This window comes from Nomascus leucogenys, chromosome 7b (assembly GCF_006542625.1).
Source record: "Nomascus leucogenys isolate Asia chromosome 7b, Asia_NLE_v1, whole genome shotgun sequence".
NCBI lineage: Eukaryota > Metazoa > Chordata > Mammalia > Primates > Hylobatidae > Nomascus > Nomascus leucogenys.
The window spans coordinates 58,317,795-58,342,916 of NC_044387.1; the positions used below are offsets into that span (position 1 = coordinate 58,317,795).

General features: G+C 58.3%; 1 protein-coding gene across 3 annotated transcripts; it reads left to right on the forward strand.

The window, feature by feature from the left end:
- Positions 1-1,772: 1,772 nt before the first annotated feature.
- Positions 1,773-25,063, forward strand: SMTN (smoothelin). Of its 3 annotated transcripts, none has more exons than XM_003258091.4 (21): positions 1,773-1,933; positions 3,672-3,802; positions 8,452-8,600; positions 8,981-9,074; positions 9,167-9,245; positions 9,340-9,437; positions 10,169-10,489; positions 10,578-10,650; positions 11,277-11,348; positions 11,430-11,951; positions 12,144-12,316; positions 15,778-15,930; positions 16,009-16,084; positions 17,213-17,377; positions 17,474-17,536; positions 17,745-17,814; positions 19,125-19,298; positions 19,518-19,635; positions 20,201-20,352; positions 21,337-21,501; positions 24,755-25,063. In XM_003258091.4, exons 2-20 carry the CDS (start codon positions 3,686-3,688, stop codon positions 21,479-21,481), a joined length of 2,814 nt encoding a protein of 937 aa, XP_003258139.1. In that variant the 5' UTR covers positions 1,773-1,933; positions 3,672-3,685; the 3' UTR covers positions 21,482-21,501; positions 24,755-25,063. The 3 variants fall into 3 exon arrangements, with proteins under 3 accessions (XP_003258139.1, XP_030671980.1, XP_004088546.1); XM_030816120.1 differs by having other exon boundaries at positions 1,795-1,933; positions 8,922-9,074; XM_004088498.3 differs by lacking the exons at positions 1,773-1,933; positions 21,337-21,501 and adding exons at positions 2,427-3,495; positions 14,251-14,343.
- Positions 25,064-25,122: the final 59 nt, after the last annotated feature.

Genomic DNA, 25,122 nt, shown 5'->3' on the forward strand with positions numbered 1-25,122 from the left:
GCCCTGAAAATCAGAGGTGGCCTAGGTGTGCCCTGCATGAAGGGGAGGTCCCAAGGGACGTGCGAATTTTGAAGTATTTAGAATTGGCCTTAGAGGGCGCCTGACCCTCGTTCTGGATAATAACGTGGCATCTCGCCCAGGTAGAGAAAGCCTAGGACCTTGAACTATGTCCTCCAAAGTGAGCTCTGTTTCCCTCTCCTGCCGTGTAGCCTTGACAAGTCGCTTTCTTCTGTGCCTTGATTTTCTTTTTTCTTTTTTTTGAGACAGAATCTTGCTCTGTCGCCTAGGCTGGAGTGCAGTGGCACAATCTCGGCTCACTGCAACCTCTGCCTCCAGCTTCAAGCGATTCTACTGCCTCAGCCTCCCAGGTAGCTGGGATTACAGGTGCATGCCACTTGCCCGGCTAATTTTTGTATTTTTAGTAGAGATGGGGTTTTTGCCATGTTGGCCAGGCTGGTCTCAAACTCCTGACCTCGGGTGATCCACCTGCCTTGGCATCCCAAAGTGCTGGGATTACAGGCGTGAGCCACCGCACCTGGCCCGTGCCTTGGTTTTCTGATGTGTAAAATGGGACCACTTCTCAGGGGTGTGGGGATGAAATGAAATGACACATGGAAAAGACTGTCAATGTGGAGACTGGGCCTTTCCTTAGATGGGGGCTGGGGGTGTCACAGAGGACCTGAACCGGGGCTCTTCTGGGGCAACAGGCCGAAACAACCTCCCCAGAATCCCACATTATAGTGGTTAAAAGCAGAGTCTGGACTCAGAAGGTGCTGGGTATGAATCACAGCTTTACTACTTATCAGCTGTTGTCCTCATCTGTAAAATGGGGCAATAGTCATGGTCTCATGTGCTTGTTATGGGCATTATATGCCTGGTACATGGCAAATACAAAATAAATGATTTGTTATTGTTTTTATTTGACAGGGCCCCAGACCCCATCCTCCCAACTCCACCCACTTTGGTCTCCCTGGAGACCCGAGGGCGGCTTTAGGGCCTCTGGCACTGAAGATGGAATAGCTTTCCCTTGTGGGTCTGACCTCCTGGGTCCCCTGGCTGATTCCTTGTTTGGTCTTGGACATGTCAGCTCTCTCTGGGCCTCAATTTCCCCCTTCTGCTGAATGACAGCCTGGACTCCATATTCCCTATTTAGGACTCCAGCGCTCCTAAAGGCAGACTCTCAGGGCTTGGAAGGTAGAAGCATGCTACAAGAAGGCAATGTCTGTTCAAAGGTGTGTGGGCTGGGGGAGGCGTGCTGTGTGATTGATCCTGCTCCACCTGAGATGGTCCCGGCACTCCAACACAGGGTCAAGGTGCTGCCAGTCACTCAGTCCCTGCTCTGAGGTGGCTCAGACCAGGTGTCCCGAAAGCACCCTAGGGACGGCGGCCCAGCTTAAGCACTGACGCGAGAAAGGGATGGAGTCGAGGGAGGGGACGTGGTCTCAGGAACAAAGAGGAGGGCGGAGAGGGGCTGTCCTGAAGGCTCTGAGACTCCTACGACCCCAGGAAACTTACCTCGGCTCGGGGCGCCCTCCCCGACTTGGCGCAGAGCCTGCGTCCCTCTGCCGATGCCCACCCGACTCGCTAAAGCCACCGAGGAAGACGACCCCAAAACTCCAATTTCCTACCTCCCTGGCCCGCGAGGGGCGGGGCCTTCATCTCGGGGCGTGGCCGTCAGATTGAATTTTCCCAATGGGGCACGAGAGTGGGCGGCACCCAATCGAGGATTGGCTGGCGCGTCGGGGCGGGGCGGGGCCAGCCGGGCTGCTGGCGCGGCTGGACTGGCAGCTCTCCGCAGCATTCAGGGGACGGTTGCTGAGCGGGCCTGGGACACCGGGTCGCGGCTCCTCCCGCCTGCGCGTGTCTAATCCATCTGTCGGGTCCCGAAAGAGCTAAGCCGAGCCTGCGCCGGACGGGTGGGCTGGACTGAGAGGTGGGTGTGCGGACCTCGGGGGGGATCCTGGTGCTGCCCCAACGTGTCCGGGGGTGGAACCCGGATGTCTAGACAGGAGTTCTGGAACGTGCAGACCTAGGAGCCCCCACCCATACGAGAGCTCTAAGCCATGGGATAAAGTTCTGAGACTGTTGGGGGAAGACGCCCGCGGATTCCTAAGAGACTCCACGCCCCACAGGGTCGCTAGTCTGTGGCGTCAGAAACCCTGGGGAAGCTGCCACAGAACCCTGAGGCCCCTCACAATGTTCGGCGACCCCAGACTGTGTGACAGAGAGCCATAGGATTGGAGAAGGGCAGCGGCAGGGATCTTCTTATAGTCCCGTGGGTATCCTAGATTAGGCATTAGGGACACCTGCCCCTTAGAAGAAAAAACATGGGGGGAGTCAGAATGTCCGCAGAACCTAAGGCTGGTGAGCACTGGACAGTCTTGAAGAGGTTTAATCCAGACAGAGTAACTAGGTAAGAGGCAAGGATCCTAAAAGGCAGAGATTGGGAGGTTGACACCTCTGAGCCTACCAGGATGGGAGGAGGAGCAAGCGGTGACTTGAACAGGCTGGGACCCACACACCCCAACTGTGTGGAGCGGTAAACCTCACCGCCCCCCCCACCCATGCACCGTATGGGGTGACTTCCCAAGTGACTGTTCTGAAGAGAGGGAAGGGATGATTGAAAGATGAATCAACAGGAGGTAGGGAGCAGTCCTGGGGCCATACATTAGTCAGTCACCATACATTAACTAAGCATCCACAGTGTGCCAGACCAGGGCCCCTCAAATTCCAGACAGACATTAGTTGGGGCTACAGGAGGAAGGAGAGATCTGCGCTGGGAGGCTGGGCCAGGATTTAGGGGTACATTTTGATGGGCAGCACTGGGGCAAGATGGGGCTCTTGCCTCTGTCACTGAGAGTGTTCCAGGCCCTTGAGGGCACTTTGGAAGGGAGCTTCGGAAGCCGGAGATGACGAAGATTTTGATTACATCCTTCTCTGCCCTCTAAGTCTTTGGCTTCCTCCTTGCTCGGTGACAAATCCTTGGCCCTCTCCAATCCTCTCAGTTTGCCTGAAATCCAGAGGTTGGGCAGGTCACCTTCTGAAAGCCCTTCCAGGTGGGGAATTGAATTCTGTATGAATTGGCAGGAGGTGCTGGGTGCCTGGACACCTGGCTTCAGGAGGTCTGAACAGCAGAGCTGGCTCCCAAAATCGGAAGACACAGTGTACCTTCCTATACTATACCTGGGGGAATGACAGTGGTGGTGGCAGCAAGAACTATGGGTTCAGCCCACAGCCAGAAGCTGAGCCTGCAGAGTGGGTGGGGGCTGGGTAGGCCCTGGGGATGGGTGGGTGGGGCAGGAAACGGGAGACTGGAGTGCACCCCCTGGTGGTGAGCACAGCTTGGGTGGGTCTTGCCGGGCCCTGGTTTCTCAATCCAGGTCCCTGCCCTCCCTGTTTGAGGTTTAGACAGGATGAGAATCCATCCCAGGCCACACCGCAGACTGGCGGCCAAGCTGGCAGGGCTGGAACCAGAGACCCCCTACCCTGGGTTTGGTGAGTTTTCCAGCAAACCACCCTAGGGCAGAGGGCAACTTCCAGCCAGGAGCCACATTACAGGATGGGGCAGTAATGGACGCTCCTAGGTTAGAAAGGGAAAGTAAGGCACAGAGCCTAAGTGCCTGTGGTTTCTAGAAGCCCCAGCATGCCTGATTCATGTCTGTCCCCTGCAGAATTCTCTGAGCTGATGACAGGTGCCACAGGCACTGGGGATCTCACCAGAAAGGAACCGACAGAGCTAGGGGCCAGCGAGATGGCAGACGAGGCCTTAGCTGGGCTGGATGAGGGAGCCCTTCGGAAGCTGGTAAGTGGCCCCATCACCCATTGTGGGGACAGGAAAGCCAAGCCAGAGAGGCAGGGTCAATCCAGGGTACCTCTCAGCTGACAGGAAGAAGTGATGGGGGAAAGGTCAGGAGGAGGGGGACATGGGAACAGGGGTAGGCCAGTTCCATGTGGCTGATGAAGAGGCCCTTGTGGCATGTGCCTGTCCATGCCTGGTGCTGAAGCCTAGTCCCTCCCAACCCTCCACAGCTACCACCTGTTTAAACAGTAACTGCTGTGGACTCGCCCATATGCAGCCACAGGTGTGGGGAGGCTGGATATGCCTCTCCAGAGCAATAGCTGGGGCAGTGCCCACCCCTGGAAACTGGCCCAGTGATAATGGTAGCAGCAATGATTCATAATGCCAAGGCCTGGCAGGGGGCAGGCTGGGTACTGGGTATACCATGTCACAGAATAATCACAGTAGCTCTGAAAGCCTGGGCACTGCAACTCAAGAGAGTTGAAATCACCTGCTCAAGGACACCCATCTAAGAAGGAGCTGTGCCAAAATCCCAACCCCATAGTGGGCCACGGGGGACCAGAGTCCTGGGAAAGTCAAGGCTGGACAAGGCCATAAGAGAGAGACAGGCTTTGTGGGCCCTTGTGGATTCTGTGGCTTCTCATCTCATTTTTCTACTCTTGAGTCTCAGTTCCTCTACCTGTAAAATGGAGGTGGGGAGGGAGATGTGTGTGCACACAAGCTCTAGGTCCTAGAGTTGGCATGGGGACAGAATGAGGCATGGACCAGATCTCAGGTGGAGGAAAGATGAGCCTACTCCATCCCCTTTCTTGTTCCTCTTCCTGAGAGCCCTGTCTACCCCCATGCACAGAGAGGCTGTAGGGCAACCCAGTGGGGCAGGGCTCCTTCCCCAACCCCCAAGGCCAGGCAGCCTGACCTGGAGGAGGGGCCAGAGGAGCTCCATCTCCCCAGTCCCTGACCCTTGTCCATGGGGGTAAAGATTTACCTTACCTAGAAGACAAGTGACCCACCCCACTCTCATACCCTCCCCTGCAGGCAGAGGCTGGAACCAACCAGCGTAGCCCAGCCACTGGGCAGTGCCCAGCTGCTGCCATGACCTCCCCAAGGCACTCTGCCTGTATGTTCTCGAATCAGTGCATTAGACTCTCTGGGTGTCTGCCTCTCCACTATCACCGCAGGATGTGTGCAGCCTGGAGGGGATGGGGTTGGGTTTCCAAAGGTGCCCACCAGTCAGTTTGACCTCCCCTCAGGAAGTCCAAGTCCCAGTGGGGGTCGTAGAGGCAGCGCAGTCCAAAAAGAGGGAATGCCAGGCCAGGTTCCCGCGCATCCTCATCTCAAGGTGTCCACAGGCAGGCTCAGGGTTCTTCAGCCGCCACCTCCCTCTCTCATGCGAGGCTCAGGCGGCGCGGGAAAAGAGTTTCCGAGAAGAAGCTGGAGCAGTGGTTGAATCTCTGCGAAAGGACAGATGAGAACCTGCCCCGGTCTCAGGATCGGTGCCGCTCGAAGCCTTTCCGACCCCGGGAGCGGCTCCTCCAGCACCCGGCACCCGCCATTACTGCGCCCCGCGCGCCGGCCCGGCCCCCGCTGGCCTCGTGGCAAGAACGGAGGCGTCCCGAGCCAGGCTCCTCCCCGCGGGGCCGGGCCTTATAAGGAAAAGCTGGGCCCGCTCCGCCCGCCCTGCGCCCCAGCGTCTGGCTGATTTGGGGACGCGGGCAGTCGCTTCCGGCCCCGGCTCCCGCACATTCTTGAGGATTGGGCGGGGGATGGGCGGAATGGGGGCGCCCGGGGACTTGCATGCCGCGTGCCCCTCCAGCACCAGCCGGGACGCCCTCCGCCTCGGTCCCGAGTTCGAGTTCGACCTCCGCCACTCAGCTGGGTGTCCTGGGGACCTTGGTTTCTTCCCTTTAGATCGGGACACTGAAGCAGGCGGTAGCGGGTGTCTTCCTACCTGGCTCCCCCTTCGGCGCCTAGCGCGAGGCTGGGTGGGCGAGGCGAGGGCGGCGCCCTGCGAGAGAGGGCGGTCGCAGAGTCTGCGGGCCTTCAGCGCCCCCTGGCGAGGCTTCGCTCCACCGCCGGCGGGACCCCCATGGGCAACTGGGGGAGCTGGGACTGAGAGTCTGGAGAGTCCCTCCGTTGTGCTGTTGGGGAGACTGAGGCCCAGTGAGACCTCAGGCCCTGCCAGGCGTTCCCAGCAGCGAGGGCAGAGAGTACACGGAGAGCCGGCCCCCCAGGGGGAGGAAGCACCCTCTTTCCTCCCGGGAGAATTTCACTGGGCAGTTTCGGAAACCGCCCCATCCCTTTCCCCTTCCCCCTCGGTAGACAATGGCGCTTTGTACTTCCTTCCCTCCCTCCCACAGCTCCCTCCATACACAGCGGTGGGGCCTGGGAGGGTGGAACTCGGGACACACAGAGGAGACACTGCGGTCCAACCTTTGCCTCCAGGCCCAAAGGGAAGGGTCATGCGAGAGGGTGACCAGTGGAATGAGGTTGTCAGTCTCCAGCCTTGCCCACCCACTTTGGGGGATCAGAGGGAGGCTCCCATTTTCCAGATGGGGACACTGAAGCTCCCAGGGTTGTGTTGTAGAGGTGGCCAAGTTCCTACATCAGGCTTTTGTCAGAGACAAGGACCCCATCTCAGAGCCCAGAGCACTGAGAATGGGGACCTAGGAGACAAAAGGCTAGCCCTTGCCCCTCTGGGCCTCTTTACCCTCTGTACAGAAGGGGCTGGACCCTCTGTCCCCTCCGGCCCCCAGCCTCCAAATGTACCACAGAAGGCTCTAGGCCTGAGACACAGCCAGGACCGGGGGCTGGGGAGTGAGCCTCATTCCCCCCACCTCTGCTATAAGGTCTCTTTAGGCCTCAGAGCATCTCTAGTCCAGGCTAGAGGGGTCTCCAACACAGTGCCAGGATCCCTGAGGTCCCCACCGTGACAAACAGACCCCAATAGCAGAGCTATCTTCAGTCTAGGGCAGGCCCTGGAGTCAGAGAGACCTGGGTTCAAATCCTGGCTCAGGTCATTTGACCATGAGCAAATCACATCTCCTCTCTGGACTTCAATCTCCTCATCTGTCGAATGGGAATAACACAGTATGTAGGGTTTTTGTGGGCTTAGGACAAGTAGGGAGCTCAGCACAGGGTTTGACTCACAGGCTCTCCATAAATGTTACTGATGCCTTGGGGTATCCTGCCCTTGCCATTTGCCCCCTCGTCTCTCTCCCTCCTCCTGACTGGCTAGAACCAAGTATGGGGGTGATGCTTATTGCAACTGCAGCTATGTACAGGAGAGCCCAAGTCACTGTTCCCAACCCCACCCACTGGCAAATGAAAAAACCAAGACACAGAGAGTTTAAGGGATATGCTCTTGATCACCCAGCCAGGATTGGACTGGGGCTAGAACCAACTAGGGGCTCTGGTCTGAGTTTCAGGGGGCCTTCTCATAATTCCTCAGGAATGTGGAGCCTGGAGGGCTCTTCCCCCAAGACTCTCCCTGCTCTCTTCAGACTAGGACAAGCTGGCTCATGGCTGAGTTGGGCCAGCCCACACTCCCTGCTGAAAACTATCTCCATCCCATCCCCAACCTTGCCACCTGGCCTTCCCACTAAGCAGAAAGGAATGACAGGGGGCGCTAAAAAGGGAGATGATAGAGGATTCTTTGGCCCTACCCCTGAATGATTTGGGGGGGTGGGGACAAAGGAAATCACGCCGCCTTTACTGGCTCCCATCTGGTTATCAGACCCACACTGGAGGCTTATCTCTGCCACTATCTTCCAGGGGAACCCTGGGCCAGTCCTCTCTGCCTTGAGCCACGGAGGATCTGTATGTAGCAGGTGGCTCTACATGGTGGAGATGTGGGGCAGGCAACAGCATTGGCTGACTCACTCCAGAGAAGGTGTTCTTTCCTGAACCTGGTTAGACCAGTCACCCCCAATTTCCCAGGAACCGAGGGATTGAGAACCGGTAGAAGCACCTGTCACCCAGGGATGCCCTCTATAAGGCCCTGGGGTGACCCCTAGTGCCAGCCACCTTATATGTCTGGGGGATTGGTCCTCCCACTCTGCGCCCTGGCTCCTTCGATGGTGGCTAGGGCCAGGCCAGTGCAGTGGGGACAATAGCCCTTCGCCAGGCAGGACTCCTGAGCACCTGCCCTCAGTGTCCCCATCTGTGGATGAAGCAGTCAACCCCTAGCTGAGCTGTGGTGTTTGGTGACTAGACCATGGGAGCCTCCCTTGCTCAGAGGGTGGACTTCAGCTGTCACCTTTCCCTCTAGGGACCCTGTTAGTGGCCCACAGGGTGGCCTCCCTCCTCCTCCTGCAATAGCTCCCTGGCTTTTGGGGATCTGGGCTCTGAGGGGCAGGAATCAAGTTGTAGAAAGCAGTGCCTGGCTTGGCACCTGGCACAAGTGGGCAGTTTCTGGCTGTCCACTCAGTTGTGTGCTCTGTGAACCACAATGCAAAGTGGGCCCCCCAAGATCCCTGAAACAGTGGGCTGGGTCTACCCCCGGGACCCTGCGTGGGCAGGCAGGCATGTGAAGAGCTTGGGACATGGGGAATGGACACAGGCCACACATTGTGCCCCAGGCAGAGCCGTGGGCAGCTGGTGCCAGCCCTCCGCCTCTGGCAGCGAAAATGACCTGCCCCTCGCCCCCACTGCAGCTGGAGGTCACAGCGGATCTGGCAGAGCGGCGGCGCATCCGCTCAGCCATCCGGGAACTGCAGCGGCAGGAGCTGGAGCGCGAGGAGGAGGCCCTGGCATCCAAGCGTTTCCGTGCCGAGCGGCAGGACAACAAGGAGAACTGGCTGCAGTGAGTAGTGGGGGGTGGAACATGCGGGTGAGAGGGTGAGTGTGCATCCCGGCTCAGCTCATGTGTGCAGGCAGGCGTGAGCACAAGTGCATGTGACAATGGCAGTACGTCTGCACACGTTTCTGGAAAAACGGATGTTTGTGGGCATGAAGCATGTACTGATTGTGGCGTCGTGGCTGTGCTGGTGTAGACAGCATGTTTGAGTGTGTGGTATTAGTGCCCACGTCCATGGGCATATGTGTATCAGTGTGCAGAGGGTGTGCACAGCCACATGCCCTTCTGCCAAGGTTCTGGGTACTCTGTTCTGGCTCTTACCCTTAGCCCACATCCTCCACGACCTGGCCATGGCAGTGGTGGTTACAGTCATGATGTCTCTGCAGCTCTCAGCAGCGGGAAGCTGAGCAGCAGGCTGCCCTGGCACGGCTGGCAGGGCAGCTGGAGTCCATGAACGATGTGGAGGAATTGACTGCACTGGTGAGGCCCAGGCTGGGGCAGAGGATGGGGGCAGGGCAGGTGAAGACCTGGATTCCACAGCCCAACACCCGCAGCCTGCCTCTCACCCACAGTTGCGAAGCGCTGGTGAGTATGAGGAGCGCAAGCTGATCCGAGCTGCCATCCGCCGCGTACGGGCTCAGGAGATTGAGGGTATGTGGCCTGTCCCAGCCCCACCCCTGCCCTGCTGTCTGTTGTCCACAGCACCTCCCCGCCACTCACCTGCCACTTGCTCCTTCCCTTCCAGCTGCCACCTTGGCTGGGAGGTTGTGCAGCGGGCGTCCCAACAGTGGCTCAAGAGAGGACAGCAAGGGGCGAGCGGCACACAGGCTGGAGCAGTGTGAGGTAAGGAGGGTGGGAGGGTGGCCCAGTGTCCTGTGCCCACGGATGCCAGTAGCACGGAGTGCCTGTGTGTCTTTGCTAGGCTGGTATTTGACTGTAAGGGGCCCACCCCTGCCGTCCAGCCTCTATTTAGCAGCCAGAGGGATCTCCCAGAAATGCAAATCTGGCCCTGGCACCTCCCCTGCTTCAACCCGTCCTAGGGCTGCCCCTCACCTTCCACACAGCCCACATCTTTACCTTGGCTTATGGGGCCTGCATGTCAGACCCCAGCTGGCTCACAGTTCACTCTCTCTTCTCCAGAGTGTGGGTGACAGGTCAGGCCATGCAGGTTCCCTAAGTGGCCAGCAGAGGCCACTGGGTCCACGGTCCTGGCAGGACCCCACTCCCACTCCAGATGAACCAGGCTGAGGCCAGGAGTCAGGAACCTCCACTCCAGGGATCTATTAAGGCTCCCGTCCCCAATAGGTCTCCTGCCATACCCACCCACTGACATCAGGACCTGGTGCTCTCTGAACCCCTTTGGCTAGGTAGTGCCAAGAGATTGGGAAGTGGGGATCAGAGACTGCCCTTAGCATGCCAGTGCCAGTGCTTACGCAGGTGTGCCTACAGGAAACCATGCCCCACCACTCTGCTTTGCATGCCCTGCCCTGGGCACTTGCCAGCCTGGCCCTCAGTGGTGGGGGTGGGACTCGAGACCTGGGGAGCCTTGGTTGCATCCTATGGGTCCCTTACAGGTGCCAGAGCGAGAGGAACAGGAACAGCAGGCAGAGGTCTCAAAGCCAACCCCCACCCCTGAAGGCACCAGCCAGGATGTGACCACAGTGACACTCCTGCTGCGAGCCCCACCTGGGAGCACATCCAGCTCACCTGCCTCACCCAGCAGTTCACCCACACCTGCCTCTCTTGAGCCTCCATTGGAGCCTGCCGAGGCCCAGTGCCTTACAGCTGAGGTTCCAGGCAGCCCAGAGCCACTCCCCAGCCCACCTAAGACCACCAGCCCTGAGCCTCAGGAGTCTCCAACGCTTCCCAGCACTGAGGGCCAGGTGGTCAACAAGGTGAGTCTGGACGAGGGGCAGGGATGCCAGGCAAGTGAGCGGGTCTGGGAGTCAGGCCTTGCTCAGGCCGTGTTCTTCTCCCTTGCAGCTTCTGTCTGGCCCCAAAGAGACCCCTGCTGCCCAGAGCCCCACCAGAGGCCCCTCTGACACCAAGAGAGCAGGTGAGGGTCCCAGCAGGGGTAGTCACAGGCATCTGCCTTCCCCTCCCCCACCTCCCTTTCCCTGCCTAGAGAATGGACTCTTGTGCCTGGCAGCTCCAGCTTCCTCAGGTCCGCGCAGTCCCTGATACTGCACCCCACCCCTGAAGTGTCCCCGCCCCCAGCTAGGCCAGCCTCCCCCTCCACCCCCATGGCTAGAGGCCTCCCCTGCAGCCTTGAAAGGCAATGGGCCTCAGGCACATTCTTCTCCCCAATAAGGGAGTCCACCCATCTCCCAGCTGGAGCTGTGGGCAGCACTGGCCAGGGGGGCTGTCCCCCCTCCCCATCTGCAGGAAGGATCTGGGCACCCTTCCTCTGGCCTAAGCCTTGCCCGGCCCCCAGGAGTGTCCAAGTCATCCTAGGGTCAGTGTGGGAGGAGAAGGAGGTGCCTGTAGGAGAGATGCAGCCGAGTGGGGATGCCGGAGTGTGGGAGATCCAAGAGGGGATGGAGAGGTGGGGTGGGGGTTGAGTATAGGAAAGGGTGGGAGGCTAGGGAGGTGTAGAGGAGAGGATTATGAGAGGTGGACACCCACTATCCCCTGTCTTTTCTCTTTCCCCACATGGCCATCACCCCCTCCCCAACCTGCCAGACGTGGCTGGACCCCGACCCTGCCAACGCTCCCTGTCGGTGCTCAGCCCCCGCCAGCCAGCCCAGAACCGAGGTACTACCTGTTCTCACCCTGCCTAGGATCTGGGCAGACCCTGTCCCTCCCAGTCGCTGACAGCCCTCCTGTTCCTTCTAGAGTCCACCCGCCTTGCCATCGGACCTTCCTCGTTCCAGCGGGCTGGCTCTGTGCGGGACCGTGTCCACAAGTTCACATCTGATTCTCCTATGGCTGCTAGGCTCCAGGATGGCACATCCCGGGCTGCCCTAAGTCCCCTGACCCCCGCAAGGCTCCTGGGCCCCTCCCTCACCAGCACCACCCCTGCCTCCTCCTCCAGCGGCTCCTCCTCTCGGGGCCCCAGTGATACCTCCTCCCGGTTCAGCAAGGAGCAACGAAGAGTAGCCCAGCCCCTGGCCCAGCTTCGAAGCTGCCCCCAGGAGGAGGGCCCCAGGGGGCGGGGCTTGGCTGCTAGGCCCCTTGAAAACAGAGCAGGGGGGCCTGTGGCACGTTCAGAGGAGCCTGGTGCCCCGCTGCCCGTGGCTGTTGGCACCACCGAGCCAGGGGGCAGTATGAAGACCACATTCACCATCGAGATCAAGGACGGCCGTGGCCAGGCCTCCACAGGCCGGGTGCTGCTGCCCACAGGCAACCAGAGGGCAGGTAGGCGCCCCCCACTGCCTCCCCAATGGGGATGAGTGCCTGCAACCGCACTTCTGCATTCAGGACAGGTGCTGCGGCCAGGGCTCAGGGTGTCTCCAAAGGGTGTGCTGGGAGCGAGGGCACTATCAACCTTGTCTGGCACTGCCCTCACTCCACCTGATCCTCCTGACAGCCACCTTTCTCCCCACTCAGAACTGACACTGGGGCTGCGGGCGCCCCCAACCCTACTCAGCACCAGTAGTGGGGGCAAGAGCACCATCACCCGTGTCAACAGCCCTGGGACCCTGGCTCGGCTGGGCAGTGTCACTCACGTCACCAGCTTCAGCCATGCCCCCCCCAGTAGCCGAGGAGGCTGCAGCATCAAGGTGAGACCCTCCTCACCCCACCAGCTTCACCATCCGTCAGCCTCACATATACTGCTTCAGGGTATAGGGCTAGCACAGTTCCTCTGCTCCTCCCCTACTGCACACACAGAGAAACCGAGGCCCAGAGAGGGAAGGTGGCTGCTCACAGACCACAGCCAGTCGGTGGCAGAGCTAAGGCCAGACCCTAGCATATCAGCCCCTAAGTGTGTTGGAAGCTTACTCTGTACTGGCGTTAAGCTTCCTGGATGCTGATCTCTGATCCTTAGTCCAAAATTGGTTGGTTCATTCCTGGTGAACAGATGGGGAAACTGAGGCTCAGAGAGGGTGGTAAGGGCTTCCTCCCCTCTTCCTGTGGCAGCCCCAGTGCCCCTGTGCCCACCCACACTGGACATCAGCCCCGAGGTATACAGCAGCTCATCTGCTCATCCAAGATCAGCCTGGCCCATTAAGAGATTGGAGATTAGTGATTAGCATCTGCGTCAGCCTCCCTGTGGGGGTTGGGCAGAAGCTCTGATGGGGGACAGACAGGCAGGGGGGCGCCAATCAGGTGAGGCAGCAGCCTAGCAGATGCCTTGGGAACTGAATACACAGCACCCTTCCATTATTCATTCCCAAGCCCAGGATCCACTAGCCAGGAGCTCAGCCAGGAAAGGGATCCCCAAGCGGGCCACCCAGCTGCCCAGGTAATGCCCTCTGTGCTAAACCAGGGACTGAACAGAACTTTGGCTGAGGTGAGATGGCTAGAGCCAACTTTGGGCCTTCTCAGGGGAGACAGGGAGAGAGTGAGGGAAATAAAGCACCCTTCCTTTCCAAAAAAGCAGGATCCAGCTGCCCTCTGACAAGGGATCATGTGGGGTGGGGTGGGGGGACCAGCTGAGGCCCTTGAGGTGGATGGGAGGTGCCACAGTGAGACCTGGGTCTGACACCACCAACTTGCCTCAGTTTACCCATCTGGAACCAAAGGGTGATGTGCCTATAATGTGCTTGCTCAAAGTCTGTGGTTGGACATGAGCACCATGGGCAGGCCAGAGAGCATTTATGTCAGACCAAGACACTTTTTGTAGCAGATCACTCAAAGTCCTGCCTCCCTGTGCCTCCATTTCCCCCATCTGTTCCAGCTGTTTTAGACAGCTGGAGTTAGGGTAAAGGGTAAAGGAGTACAGGCTCTGGAGTCCAGCAGACTGATTCTCACAGCTAATGTACATGGTGGCTCAGACAGGTCCATTCCCTATTCCCTGCCTCAGTTTCCCCACCTGTGAGGCATGGGGCCCTGATCTCAGTGATCTTCAGAACCCATGCATTCTTACTATGCTGCAGGCCTATGATTTCTGTAGGGCTAGAGCCAGGCCTGGTGATCCGCCTGCTTGGGCAGGCCCCCCCCTCCCCCACTGCCCCTTCCACGGAGGAGCCCAGAATAGGTTTCTATTTGGGCTGCAGCTCCAGCTGGCTGGTGGCGGGCTGGGAGGCAGGGGCGGGGCAGGCCCGCTGCCCTTGCCTTTGCCCTCAGACCAGCTGCAAAGACTCAGACACTGTCAGCCAGAGGCAGCAGCCCCTGCCACTGCCCCACCATTACCCCCCATAGAGTCCCCACCAGCACCATGCCGGGGGTACCAGGGCCTGGGCCTGAGCTGGCCGCAGCCCTTGAGGAGCAGTTGGGCCGGGCACTGGAGGAGCTGCGGGCGGTGGCTGAAGCAGGCCGGGTGGCAGTGACCCAGGCAGCTGAGGTAGCTGTAGCCACCGTGGAGCCGGTGGCCCGGGCAGCTGAAGAGCTGCGGGCAGAGAGAGCAGCACTGAGCCGGCGGCTGGATGCCCTGAGCAGGCAGGTGGAGGTGCTGAGCCTACGGCTGGGGGTCCCACTTGTGTCCGGCCTTGAGCCTGAGCTGGAGCCCAGCGAGCTGCTCCTGGCTACCGCCGACCCCGAGGCCCTCTTCCAGGCTGCCGAGGATGCTGGGACCCCTGTGGCCCACCCACCTGCCTTCAGCACCCGCCGCCGCTCCTCCACCGGCACCACCCACAGCACTAGTCTCGTAAGTCCTTCTGGGTTGGTGGGAGGGGGTGGTTTTGAGCCAGGCTCTGCCTCCTCTATGACTTTAGGTATGTCACCACCTTCTCTGAGCCTCAGTTTACCTATCTTGACAGGGGACTGGGGCACTACTGCTCTAAGACTAGGGCAAGAGGGTGCCAGGCTCCAGCCCTGAGGCATGCATGGCACCTGCCTTGGCAGCCCCTGGCATGACCCAGGCCCCAGCCCCCAGCTCCCCGCTGCCCTGCACCCTACCCAGACCAAGCCTCCCTGAAACAGCTGCCACCTTGGCTCTCCTTACCCTTATAGCAGACAGAGAGGCCCTGCCAGGAGAGGAAGGGCCATAATAGTTGGCTTGGGGCCTTGTCTTCAAGGGGCTAGGGAGATGCCCTGGAAGGGCTGCAGGCCTAGAGACTCCTTAGAGGATGGTTTCCAGCAGGGGCGAGGCAGGGGGAGGTGGTACAGAGGAGAGCTTCATAGAGGTCTTGGCTCAGGGCAGCCCCAGTCAGACACCTGGTCAGGAGCCTACAGGCCCCAGGCCAGCCCTCTTGGCAAGGTGGCAGGCAGATGGGGGGCAACATGTGCTGCCTGGGCACTGGCCCAGGAGGACCTAGGCCTCGGGAACTGGCAGCACAGAGCAGAGCCTGCCTGGGAGGGGGCTGGGAACAAAGCAGCAAAATGAACTGAGGTTCAGGAGTTAGGCTGCCTTCAGCTCAGATCCCAGGCTGCGTCACACTTAGAGAGAGGCTGTGGGCAAGTCAGTTAGCTGCCCTGAGCCTCAGTTTTCCCTTCTGGTTTTTTTTTTTTTTTTTTTTTTTCTGGTCTTGTTTTGTTTGTGACAGGGTCTTACTCTGTTGCCCAGGCTGGAGTGCAGCTGCGTGATCATAGCTCTCTGCAGCCTCTAACTCCTGGGCTCAAGTGATCCTGCTACCTCAGCTTTCTGAGTAGGTGGGACTACAGGTGCACACCACCATGCCTAGCTAATTTTTTATTTTTGTTTTTTTAGAGATGAGGTCTCGCTGCGTTACCCAGGTTGGTCTCAAACTGCTGGCAACAAGTGATCCCTCCCCCCTCGGCCTCCCAAACTGTTGAGATTACAGGCATGAGCCACTGCGCCCAGCCTTCCCTTCTGTTAAATAGGGACAGTAAAATCCCTAGTGCTTATACAACACTTACTATGGACTAGAAATCATTATTATTATCACTATCCATTGTATTAATACAATTCTGGGTACGTGGGAAGCCCTACAACAAGACTGTCAGTGCCTCTTCCCTGACTGATGCTGACATGGCCATCTTTGGGCAGGCAGGCTGGCAGGCTGGTGGTTATTTCCAAGGCGTGCCAGCAACCCTAGGATCTGCTCCCCTATCCACTGGAGACATGATGAGTTTCACCCACACCCCTGCTTAAAGTCCATGCCCTCTCCCCACCCTGCAGATGGAACCAGAGCCAGCAGAGCCTCTCGCTGCAGCAGTGGAAGCGGCCAATGGGGCTGAGCAGACCCGAGTGAGCAAAGCACCAGAGGGGCAGAACCCTCTGAGCGCTGAGGAGCTGATGACTATTGAGGATGAAGGAGTCTTGGACAAGATGGTATGGCCAGATCCGGTGGGCTGGGGGTTGGCAGAGGCCAGCAGGCACCAGGTAGGCAATGACAGGCTCTATATGCAGCTGGATCAGAGCACGGACTTTGAAGAGCGGAAGCTCATCCGGGCCGCACTTCGTGAGCTCCGACAAAGGAAGAGAGGTAGAGAGCCAGTTGCCCTACCCTAGATCCAGCTGCCCCATTCCCCAGCTGCTCCCCTCATACTCTGGGGTCCATTTGTGGACACCCCAGCTTAATAACTGCCCTACCCAGCTTCTCCTTCTCTAGACCCAGCAGTTCCCTTGGCTATTCCCCGCTGGATCCAGCTGCTCCTTCCCTAGCTCCTTCTCTCCCGCTGGTGACCCCAGTTATTCTCCCCAACCAGCTTCTCTTCTCCTTCCTAGACCCAGATACTCCCTCCCGCAGCTACTCTCTCCTTGGATCCAGTTGCCTCTCAAAGTACTGTCAACGACTCCTTCCCTGAATCCAGATACTCCTTCTCCCTGCTGCTTCTCCCTCCCTGAAGTCCACTGATGGCCATCCTAGCCTCTGCCCCATCCAGCTTCCCTTTTCCTGGACACAGCTACTTCCTCCCCCAGATAGTTCTTCCCTGGACACATCTATTCATTCCCTTAGATTCTGGGTTCAATTGCTTCTCCTCTGAAACACTCTCAATTACTCCTTCTCTGAATCTAGCTGCTTCTGCCAGGGCCCACTGATGGCCACCCCAGTCTCTATCTCTACCCACCTACTTCTATTTTAAGCCCAGTTAACCCCCTTCACTAGCTTCTCTCCCAGCTCCTCTTCCCCTGGATCAGATTGCTTCTCAGATCCCATCAATTGCTCCCTTCCTGGATCTAAATATTCCTGCCTCCAGCTGCTCTTCTCCTCCAACCAAAGACCCACTGATGGCCCACCCAGCTACTTCCTCACTCAGCTTCTCCTTCCTTGGACTCAGCTACCCCCTCACTAGATCTAGCTACCCCTCCTGACTTAGCTACTCATTCCTATAGAAACTCCCTTCTTGGATCCATACCCCTTTGAGTTTAGCTATTCCGTATTCTCTAGTTTCTGCCTGAGTCCATCAACCCCTTTCCACACTCCATTTCCCGTCAAGTTATGGCTGTCCCCTCACTCCAGCTGCTCCTAGAGAGGCCCTTGTTACCTGTGTCATTCATGTTTCTAACAAGCCACCCTCCACCCCATCTTGTGTGCCCCATGCACCTGTGCATCTGTGCTGTGTGGGCGTTGGTGGCCCTTTTGCGCATGCATGGGGCATCCCCTGCCCAGACCAGCGGGACAAGGAGCGGGAACGGCGGCTGCAGGAGGCACGGGGCCGGCCAGGGGAGGGGCGCGGCAACACAGCCACTGAGACCACCATGAGGCACAGCCAGCGGGCAGCTGATGGCTCTGCTGTCAGCACTGTTACCAAGACTGAGCGGCTCGTCCACTCCAGTAAGGGGCCAAATGGGGCCCAGGGCTCAGGGTGGGAACACATCCTCCCCCGGCCCCCTATGCCTTTCACATCCTTCTCATCCTCTGCCCCTGCAGATGATGGCACACGGACAGCCCGCACCACCACAGTGGAGTCGAGTTTCGTGAGGCGCTCGGAGAGTAAGGCCACCTGGCGTCGCCCTGTGCCTGCCTGCCTGTCCGCCCACCTCCTCCGGCTCTTCCTTGAGCTCTCTCTCCGTGTCTTCAACTGTGCCGTCACTTTCTCTTCTCTGCCTGCGGCTATCACCGCCCCTCCATACAGCCTCCCATCCCATCTCCTGATGTCCAGCCCAGGCCCTCACCTGGTGCCCCTTCCCCTTTTTTGCAGATGGCAGTGGCAGCACCATGATGCAAACCAAGACCTTCTCCTCTTCCTCCTCATCCAAGAAGATGGGCAGGTGAGCACCAGCACCCAATCCCTGACCATAGAGGAGTCAGGGCCACAGGGGACCTAACTGCAAACCCATTTTACAGAGGGGTGGGCTGGGCACAGTGGCTCTTGCCTGTAATCCCAGCACTTTGGGAGGCTGAGGCGGGCAGATCACTTGAGGTCAGGAGTTCGAGACCAGCCTGGCCAACATGGTAAAACCTCATCTCTACTAAAAATACAAAAATTAGCCGGGCGTGGTGGCAGGCACCTGTAATCCCAACTACTGGGGTGGCCGAGGCACAAGAATCACTTGAACCTTGGAGGCGGAGGTTGCAGTGAGCCGAGATCGATCCACTGCACTCCAGTCTGGGCAACAGAGCGAGACTCAGTCTCAAAAATAAATAGATAAATAAATAAATAAAACAGAGGGGTAGACTGGGATGCTGGGAGGTACTAGGTCTATAGCCAGGGAGGGGCAAAGTGGGAGTTAAGGATCCTGCTCTCTTTGGGATCTCATTTTATTATCAATCACACCACAGGAGAGGTGGATGCTCAGGGAGGCCAGTGAGTTGCTTAGGGGCTCACATCTCTGAGTGGCCGCAATAGCATTGAGCCCTTAGAGAGGCCTACGTACCACACTGAGCTGCCTGGTGGCACTGCCACTTCCCAGTATCTGCAAACTATGTCCCAGGTCACACAGCACCTTTATACCTTAGCCCCATGAGAAAGGAGGGTACCCTCATGTAACAGAGGCTGTTGGGGCTGGCAGAAATCAGGAACAGGATCAGAATCCAGGATGAGAACCAAAGGGGTCCAGGGACTCTGAGTCAGAGAGACCTTGTTCAAGTTCTAGTTCCACCCATCGCGTCCTCTGAAATCTTAGGCAAGTTACTGCCAGAGGTCTCAGTTTCCTCACCTTTAGTGGAATTGGTAAGGCCCCTCCCTGCTCTTGTGAAGTTTAAAATGGCACACAGGAAAGGATCAACAGAGATGAATTATTATTATTACTATTATTATGCTAGTCATCATATTTATTATCGGATAGTGCCCAGAAGCTGAACTCCCCTGTAACTTGAGGGTACAATGAGCCTTCTCAGAGAACTCCTCGTGGGTAGGGGAGGGGGAGGCGGAAACCTGTTGAAAACCTTGCTGTCATTTGAGCCTCAGTGTACTCCTCTAAAATGCGTGTGATGAGGACGCCTCCTTCCCTGGCAGGCGTTTGTGGCAGTGGAGATACTATTGTGCTATACAAGACCCCCTCTCCTCCTCGCGAGTGGTGGCCCAGGCTGGGGAGCAGCCCTCCTTTCCCTACCTAACATTCGCCTCCCCAACCCCTAGCATCTTCGACCGCGAGGACCAGGCCAGCCCACGGGCCGGCAGCCTGGCGGCTCTCGAGAAACGCCAGGCCGAGAAGAAGAAAGAACTGATGAAGGCCCAGAGTCTGCCCAAGACCTCAGCCTCCCAGGCGCGCAAGGCCATGATTGAGAAGCTGGAGAAGGAGGGCGCGGCCGGGTGAGCTGCAGAAGTGGGCTGGGCAGTGGAGGGCGGGGCTTAATAGGAGTGGGGGGCGGGGCTTGATAGTTGGCCCGGCAGAGGCTGGAAGACCGCGCGGCTAGATCTATGGTGCGAAGGCCCGAAGGTCATGGAAGGCGGGGCCTGGAATCTACTGGGTGGGCCCACCGAGGCATGCCCCTTATAGTCGTGTGACCTGGTCCTGACACCGCCCTACAGCAGCCCTGGCGGACCCCGCGCAGCCGTGCAGCGAGCCACCAGCTTCGGCGTCCCCAACGCCAACAGCATCAAGCAGATGCTGCTGGACTGGTGCCGAGCCAAGACTCGCGGCTACGAGGTGAGCCCCGGGAGGCCAGGGGGCCTGGAGGCCTCCCCAGACCCCCGCTCAGCACCGCCCTCTTAGCAGAGATCCTATTCCCCAGTACACTTCCCGCCACTGTGTGGCCTCACAGCGAACATGGAAAGGCTCTTGGGGTGAGGAAACTGAGGCTTAAAGAGGACACAAGGCAAGCCCTAGATTCCAGAATCAGTGATGAAGTAACAGGGCCTCTTGGGTGGTGGGCAGGGTTCAAGGCTGGATCCCACTCTTGGAGTCCCCTCCTTGTTGCTCTGTAGGAGGCCCTGAGTCAATTTCTCTAAATGAGGGAAGGAGTGATGAGGCATGACCATAGCCTTAGCTGGGTGGCGCTGGGCCTGTCAGTAGCTCTGTCCCTCGAAATCGCAAATATGGGAGTTGACAGGCTGACTTGGAGGAGGCTTATGTTCCAACTATTCACTCATTGTGCAAGCTACAGGGCCTCTCTGTGCCCAGTGCCCTAGGTCTGGAATACCAGAATGCTGAGGGGTAGACAGCAGGGGGGAGTTGCCCCCAGGGTCCTGACCAGTCCTCCTACGGCTTATAGCACGTCGACATCCAGAACTTCTCCTCCAGCTGGAGTGATGGGATGGCCTTCTGTGCCCTGGTGCACAACTTCTTCCCTGAGGCCTTCGACTATGGGCAGCTTAGCCCTCAGAACCGACGCCAGAACTTCGAGGTGGCCTTCTCTTCTGCGGAGTAAGTGTGGGCCCTGGCTCTGCTAATATTGCTGCACATCTGGGGCTGGACATCGGGACCAGGCCCAGTTGCCCTGAGAACCCCTGGAGCGGGCCAGCCACATTGTCAGTCAGCGGCTGAGACCCCCTTGCCCAGAGTCCCCGTCCTTCTCCATCCCCGCCCACCTGCTGCTGAGCGTGCCAGGTGCCCGCCGGAACGAAGGAGCCGCAGGCCGGCCTACCAGCCTGGGCCAAGGCCCACCAGGTGGCCCTGTCCATATCCCCTCCATCCTCCCTCTGCCCCCTTCTCCCTCTCTCTCCCTTTCTCTGTCCTGCTCTCCTCCCACTATCACCAGAGCTTCCTGCTCCCACGGGATCCCGGCTGGAGATTCCAAAAGGAGGCTCCTGGCCCGGGCACCGTGCCCGCCCAGCCTATATAGTGCTGCCAGAGGCTTATATAGGACCTCAGCAAGCCCTCCACTTTGGAATCGTTGCCCTGTCTGCTCACCTCACCCTCAGCACCCTTCTCCATCTGTCTTCCCTTCTTTCCCCTTCTCTTTCTGGTTTCCCTCAAATTTCTTCCTCTTCCTCCTTCTCCTCTTCCTCCTCCCCCCACCTCCTCTCACGCCTCCCTCACCCCCTCTCCCCGGGGCACAGCCCTCCTCTCCAACCTTGGTGCCAACGCCATCGCCCCCACCCCGCGTTCCCGCTTGCCCCTAGAGTTCTCTGCACCTGTGACTGGTTTGGCCCCCACCCCTGTCTGCATTGCACACCATTAGTGATGGGTAGTGAGCGGCACGTCCACAGTGGGGAGGCGGCATGCGGGGGGCTGGCAGACTGCAGCACTGGAATCGTAATTGAACTCATGTCTCTGTGTGTGTGTGTATGTGTGTGTGTCTCTGTTTCCTCCCCTCTCTCTTCTCTGCCTCTTCCCTCTCTTCCCCACCCGGGGCCCTGGCCTCCTGCCCCCGTCCCCCACCCCTTCCCGGCCCCCTACCCTCCCCAGGACCCATGCGGACTGCCCGCAGCTCCTGGATACAGAGGACATGGTGCGGCTTCGAGAGCCTGACTGGAAGTGCGTGTACACGTACATCCAGGAGTTCTACCGCTGTCTGGTCCAGAAGGGGCTGGTAAAAACCAAAAAGTCCTAACCCCTGCTCGGGGCCCCACGGTGAGAAACGCCGCCTCTCCCACCTGCCCTGTTTCACCAGAATCTGCTCAGCAAGGCCAGAGAGGGTCCAGGGAGGCGGGTGGGGGAAGTAAGCGGGGCATTTAGTCAAGCCATAGCCCTGTCTTCTGGCAGTTCAGTGCCCAGCAGGCAAGACCATTCTAAATGAGCAGTGATGACCCAGGTGAGCAGCACTGTGATGGGGGAAGCCCAAGGGAGGTGCCTGACCCAGGCTGCAGGTCTGGGCCCCCCATCTGAAAAAAGTGCAAACTAAGCTGGGATCTGAACAAGTTCAGGCTAAAGGAGGGAGAGGGAGTTCTAGGCAGAGGGATCAGCCTAGGCTTAGCAGGGCAAGAGAGCTGGAGAGGGCAGCACATCAGGAAGGGAAGAAACTTGAGTCTGGATATGAGGGAGGAGGAGGGGGCCACAGTTAGAAGTTTGACCTTCAGGCCAAGCACGGTGGCTTATGCCTGTAATCCCAGCACTTTGGGAGGCTGAGGTGGGCAGATCACGAGGTCAGGAGTTCGAGACCAGCCTGACCAACATGTTGAAACCCCATCTCTACTAAAAATACAAAAATTAGCCGGGCGTGTGGCACACGCCTGTAATCCTAGCTACTCAGGAGGCTAAGGCAGGAGAATCACTTGAACCCAGGAGGCGGAAGTTGCAATGAGCCGAAATCATGCCACTGCACTCCAGCCTGGGTGACAGAGCAAGACTCCATCTCAAAAAAAAAAAAAAAGTTTGACCTTCCTCCTGAGGACAACAGGAGTTATAAAGGGTTTCCAAACAGAGAAGGGATGGATGTAGCATTCTAGGACCTTCCTTGGGTGAGAGATGGGATGGACTAGATGGCTGGAATAGCTTAAGAGCTAGAGAGACAGGCTTCCCAATAGATCTGGTTTGGAGAGGGAGAGGGAAGGTCAAGAAGTCTGCCAGGCTCCTGTGTGGGCACTGGGGAGTTGGTGGTGCCATACTCCAAAGTGGGGAGCTCAGGAGCAGGACCAGTTCAACAGGAAGATGTTTCTAGCTGGGGACTCTGGATCCTAAGCCAGCTGTGGCATTTCCTCTCTGGTCACCTCACCTCAGTACCAAAGTAGAGAATTCAGATCCTGAACTAACTTCCCCATTACAGACAAGGAGCTCAGAGAGAGAGGTAGGCTAAGACTGTCCTGGGGGTGGGAGGGAGAGGGAAGATGGTTAGGTCAGAGCTGGGGCCAGAAACTGAGACTCCAGACTCCCCAATTAGTGGCTGTTTTCCTTGCCCCATCACTTCGTTCCCGCCCATTTTGTAGAGAGGATTAAAAATAGAGGCCCAGAAGGAGCAAGGGGATTGGCTGAAGGAATGCGAGTCAGTGACAGGTAGGGGCACACTCAGATGCCCCTCAGGGCCTGGAGCCATTGTGGGGGGCAGTCCACATGTGCACACACACACTCAGAGAAGGAGCGCAGATGAGTGGAGGATGGGCTTGGTGCTATCTCCAGATCATATATGGACTTAGGAGATGCTGCCCAGCAAGCCAGCTTGGAGGGAGAGGGGCCCAGCCCAGCCCTGATCCAGTTGGAAAGTGTGACTCAGCCGTGCTGTTGCTCAAGTTGCCTGGTGTTTGGCCTGTCACTGGGGCAGCCTGAGCCCTGAGCCCTGAGCCCCAGTGTAAACAATGGCTTTATAAGGTCTCCAGGGAAGGGAGTGGGGCGGGAGGGAGCACCAGGTTGGAGAGGGAGGTCGGGATCCCCGGGACGATAGCCACAGCTGGGAAGAAGCTTCAGAGAGAGGCTGCCTCTGCATCATGGTACAGCTTGGGAAACAAGCCCAGTCTGGGATAGGGATGACCCCAGGGGCACATGGCACATCAGCAGCAGACCCAGAACCCTCTCACTCATCCTAAATTCTTGTAAGGTCTCAAATGAGATAGGGAATAACTGTCCTGTTCTAAAGAGGGGGAAACTCAGTCATAGAAAAGGGCCTTATCTAGCACCCACAACTGGTTAGGGATAGAGTCTGGACTAAAACAGAGGTTTTCGGTGTTCTGCCTCCCAGGTTTCTTCTCTGAAGGAGTCCAGGTGAGCTGGGGGTAGGCCCAGCCCTACCACAGTTCTGAGTTTGTCCATAAGGGCACAAGATGGGAGGTGGTCTTGGGTTCTCAGGTGTCTTGAGAATAAGGAGCAATTGTTGCCATTATGCCTTCGCCGCCGTAGGAAACTCATTCAGCAACGTTGAATGCTTGCTATGTGCCAGGTATGGCAGATAGGAGAGAGCAAACAGGGATCAAGGCAGAAGAGGTCTTGCTCTGGGGGCTGAGGGACAGGGGAAAAGGAGCCAGAGAGCAGACTCCAGCTTCAGAGCTCTGGGAGCTGTCAGTTGCTTAATAGGCACAACCCACTCACTCCAGAGTGGGGAAAAGGCTTTGCCAACACCGAGAACTGGGGGCCTGGGTCCCATGCGGCCTAGCCTGCACTTACTAAGCCGTGGGCCTTGAAACAAATGGCTCCTCTGCTCTGTGACTCAGTTTCCTTATCTGTGAAGGGCAGCTAGCATTCTGAAGGATGGCCAGAAGGGTGGTCCCACCCCTGAGCATGGCGTAGATGGTCCATTGGTATTGGCTGGGATCCCCATCTGCCTCCCCTGCTCTACCCAAGGCAGGTGATAAGGGTTAGAGAACCCCTCTGCTGCCCACACGTTCCCTGGCCTCCATCTCCAGCAGCAGGGTTATCCCAACCCCCTGTCAAAGAATAGGGGTCCCTGGGCCTCTCAACAGGAAGTAGCAGATCAGGCAGCTAGCAGACAATCATCGGTGGACCACAGGGTCACTAGAGTGAGACCTGTCCGTAGATAAAGATTGGCCAGTGATGAAGCCCATCTGGGTGCAAAGGCCGAGCTGAGAGGCTTCTACCAACTGGAGTGTGCCAGTGAGGGTGAGCAGAAGGCGGTCTCCAGGGAGAACATGGGCAGGATTTGGAGCCAGCACCTCCCCAGGGTTGGAGGAAACAGACCCAGGACCTGCCTGACTGGGATGGGGCTCTCTTCTGCCATCTCCGCCTCCACCTGCCTAGCTCTGCTCCCCCGCCCCGAGGGATGCCTCCAGGCTTGGATGGATGAAGCCAGGGGATTCCTGCCTTCCTGGAAGGCTTTTCCCTGTCTGGAGTTTATGAAAGACCAGCAGGCAATGCGGCAATAAAAAAGACCTTGGGGTAGAGGGGCGCCACGAGAGGCGGGGCCGGCGCTGACATCCAACCCCGTGCCCCCTCCCTGCAGGATGCTGGTGGACTGTGTGCCCCTGGTGGAGGTAGAGGACATGATGATCATGGGCAAGAAGCCTGACCCCAAGTGTGTCTTCACCTATGTGCAGTCGCTCTACAACCACCTGCGACGCCACGAACTGCGCCTGCGCGGCAAGAATGTCTAGCCTCCCCGCCGGCATGGCCAGCCAGTGGCAAGTTGCCGCCCCCACTCTCCGGGCACCGTCCCCTCCCTGTGCGCCCGCCCACCGCTGCCCTGTCTGTCGCGACACCCTTCCCCCCACATACACACGCAGCGTTTTGATAAATTATTGGTTTTCAACGATCCTGACTCCTCCCTGCGTCTCCTGGGGGTGGGGAGGGGGTTTGAACCGAAGGCAGCTC

Bases quoted from the DNA above. Each gene is read 5' to 3' on its own strand.
- SMTN (XM_004088498.3), top strand. From the start codon at position 3,414: ATGAGAATCCATCCCAGGCCACACCGCAGACTGGCGGCCAAGCTGGCA. The intron at 3,803-8,451 runs GTAAGTGGCCCC...CCCCCACTGCAG, and splicing joins AGGGAGCCCTTCGGAAGCTG to CTGGAGGTCACAGCGGATCT. The intron at 10,651-11,276 runs GTGAGGGTCCCA...CCAACCTGCCAG, and splicing joins CTCTGACACCAAGAGAGCAG to ACGTGGCTGGACCCCGACCC.